This window comes from Myotis davidii, unplaced genomic scaffold (genome assembly GCF_000327345.1).
Source record: "Myotis davidii unplaced genomic scaffold, ASM32734v1 scaffold874, whole genome shotgun sequence".
Classification (NCBI taxonomy): domain Eukaryota; kingdom Metazoa; phylum Chordata; class Mammalia; order Chiroptera; family Vespertilionidae; genus Myotis; species Myotis davidii.
The window spans coordinates 11,208-14,790 of record NW_006285611.1 but is presented as its reverse complement, the minus strand read 5'-3'; the positions used below and the strand labels follow the sequence as shown (position 1 = coordinate 14,790).

Below are 3,583 nucleotides of genomic sequence, written 5' to 3'. Positions count from 1 at the left end.
ATGACCAAAACAAATTATACTTTGGTGACGGAGTTCATCCTGCTGGGATTAACGGAAACTCTGGAGCTGCAGATTATCCTCTTTGTGCTCTTTTTTGTCATTTACACGCTGACAGTTTGCGGGAATGTTGGGATGATCCTCTTAATCAGGACTGATTCCAGACTCCACACACCCATGTATTTCTTCCTGGCTAACCTGTCCTTTGTGGATGTTTGTTGTACCTCTAACACCACCCCAAAGATGCTGGTGGATTTATTGTCAGAGAAGAAAACCATCTCCTTTGCTGGCTGTTTTATGCAGATGTATTTCTTTATCGCCTTGGCCACAACTGAATGCATCCTCTTTGGCTTAATGGCCTACGACCGGTATGTGGCCATATGCAACCCTCTCCTGTACCCCTTGGTCATGACCAGGACGGTCTGCCTGAAAATGGCAGCAGGGGCTTTTGCAGCAGGACTCTTGAACTCCATGGTGAACACAAGTTATGTAAGCAGCCTGCCATTCTGCAGTTCCAATGTCATCCACCACTTCTTCTGCGACAGCCCTCCACTCTTTAAGCTCTCGTGTTCAGACACACGCCTGAATGAAAGCATCTTTTCCACTTTTGCTGGAGTGAATCTGGTGGGGGTTTTGCTGGTCATCCTCACCTCTTACTGCTACATTCTCTATTCCATCTTTCGTATGCATTCAGGGGAAGGCAGGCACAAAGCTTTCTCAACGTGTGCCTCTCACCTGACAGCCATAATTCTGTTCTATTCTACCTCCATCTATACTTACCTGAGACCTACATCCAGCTACTCCCTGGGTCAGGACAAAGTGGTTTCTGTGTTCTACACTGCAGTGATCCCCATGTTGAACCCTCTGGTCTACAGTCTCAGGAATAAGGATGTAAAGAAGGCTTTGTCTACTGTAATGACCAGAAAAAGGATCCCTGTATTTTTGTGATTTTTCAGTGAATTTATCAAATCTGGAAGAGTATTTAATAAACTTGCAAAGCCTGTTCAAGCCTACAGTTTTTCATTAGAATATTTTCCAGGTAATTATGTTCTGTATTATTCATGTAACTTGTATAAGATCATAAAACTTTCATTTAACCATTTTGTATCTTCACAGGCAACCTAAAAATAAGATTTATTTGTAATAAAATTTATTTAGGTAAAGAAAAGTATTGAGTATTTAGAAACAAAAGTCACAATATAACATAAAAATAGAAAGAGACATTCCAAATATTTTTTCTTTAACTTAAAAAATTAAAGTGTTAAATATTGAGACTTTTAATTATTATATTGAGTATAATTCTATCATTCTTGTTTATTTAAATCTGAGAATATGTATCAAACCCTCTGTTATGAATGTAAATTGTGTTGCCTTTTGCTGTACTATCTCTATTGCTTTCTGGTTTTCTAATTTTCCAGCCTTTTATTTCACTTAAATGTTGAATGTTACCACATTCCCTAAATATACAGATATCAATCAATGTTTTGCTTTACCCAATGTTTTTTTTTAAGTGATTAATTTATTAAAATTAATGAAAGAAGTTTGAAATGTATGCCTTTGGGGTTTATTTTGGTCAATATTTTCATTAGTGATTAAGTAAGTCCAAATAGACACTAATTTCAAAACCTGTGAATGTCACAAAGTTAAAAAAGTCAACCAACAAGTTGTATGGACTCAAAGAATCAATATTCAACAACTGAGAGGATGCAAATAAACAACCCAAAACCATGATATTATTAACATATGGAGACCTGCACTAAATATGTGCATATACTGGGACTGTGCAGGAAAGGCTAACTCAATAAGCCTGGGCTACCAAAACTGTGCCTATTCCAAGGTCTTTAGGACTGGACCTTCACTGTCTCCTGAGAGAACCTCTGAAATCTTGGAATATCCTACCTGATAAGAGCATCTTTGTAACCTGGGGCCCACAGCTAACAGTTTATGCTAATGATGTGACTCATAGTGAATGCCTGTTTTTGTATTCCAGGGCTTTGGGTTGGGCTGTATTAGTTTGATCAGGGTGGAGCAGTTGAAGACTAAGTAACCAAGAACTGTTATGGGAGCCCTCCATGTCTATGTACTGACCCTCAGGAAAGCCCTGAACACCAGATCTTGATTAAGCATTTCTGGTTGTTGATACCTCATCCTAAAAAATAAGGCTTATTTGTAATAAAACCTTCATCACCAACCAGGAATGCTCAGAGAATTCAGTTCTGTCTGTGATTCTACTGGAACATAAGTCTTGGAAGCTTATGCGTGGCTTCTCTTGGACACTTCCCTACAGATCTAGTACGTTTGCCAATTTTAATCTATTTCTTAACTGTAATGAAATATAACCATACATATAAAGGCTCTTCTGAATTTTGTGAGCCCTGGTCAATCATTGAAGCTGATGGTAGTCTTGGGAACCTCGCACACAAGCACAAAGTTAAAAATTTTTTCCCTAGTATTTTTGTTTTAATTTTTTATTATTGCATTATGTAAAACATAAATTTCAGTTAATTCAAGAAATATAAAGTAAATATGTGAATCAGAAAACAAAGTAAGTGAGCACAAATAAACTCATCTCCCAAAATAAATTTTTAAAAAATCATTATTGCTATAATTAAAAGTTCTCTGTGATCATTCAATTACCCTGCATCCTTGACAGTGATAACCGCACTTCTGTATTTTTCATTATTCCCTAGTTTAACTTTTAAAAATTAATTTATCCATATTCCTAAAACCGTATTTTTAAAACCTACTTTTTAATGTTAGGAATATATCATACAGTTTACCTTCTGTATTGTTTGTGTTTTTCTTCAATATTGTGTTTCTAACATTCTACTATATTCATATGTATTCCTGCACTCTTTGATTTCACGATTTTGTAGTTTTCTCTTTTTTAATGTGTCATAATTAAATTGTTATCGTCTATTATGACCAATAGTGATATGTTACTTTCCATGTCACTCAATGCACAACTACAAGAATTCATCAGGTGTTATCTTAGGATGTGGCATTACTTGTATATATATACATATGTTCAACTTTAAAATATAACAAACTGTTTTCTCAATTTCTTGTTTATATTTACACTAGAGGCACGGTGCACAAAAATTTGTGCACTGGCAGTGGGGGTGTCCCTCAGCCCCACTTGTGCCCTCTCACAGTTTGGGACCCCCTCAGGAGATAACCACCTGCTGGCTTAGGCCCGCTCCACTGGTGGCAGATGGCACGCCTGATCCCGCGGTGCCTGCCGGCTGATCAGGGGGTTGGGGCACCTTCCCCTGTCATGAACAGAGCAGGGCGGATAGGGAGGTTGTGGCCCCGCCCCCTGTCACACACAGAGCTGCAGGGTGATCAGGGGGTTTGGGTGCTGCCCCCTGTCAAGCTGCTCCAAGGGCCAGATGGCCTCACGGCTCCGCTGATTCCAGTGCTAGGAGGCCTCGCTGTTCCACTGATCCTGGTGCTGGGAGGCCTCACTGCTCTGCTGATCCTGGTACTAAGAGGCCTCGCTGCTCCGCTGATCCTAGTGCCAGGAGGCCTCGCGGCTCTGCTGATCCCAGTGCTGGGAGGCATATTACCCTTTTACTATATAGAA

The 3,583-nt window shown here is 39.3% G+C and overlaps 1 protein-coding gene across 1 annotated transcript; it reads left to right on the top strand.

Moving 5' to 3' along the window:
- On the top strand, positions 1-945 carry LOC102763851 (olfactory receptor 5F1). The gene has a single exon (XM_006756326.1). It carries the CDS (start codon positions 1-3, stop codon positions 943-945), a length of 945 nt encoding a protein of 314 aa, XP_006756389.1.
- Positions 946-3,583: the final 2,638 nt, after the last annotated feature.

Coding starts and splice junctions, on each gene's coding strand:
- LOC102763851 (XM_006756326.1), top strand. CDS start 1: ATGACCAAAACAAATTATACTTTGGTGACGGAGTTCATCCTGCTGGGA.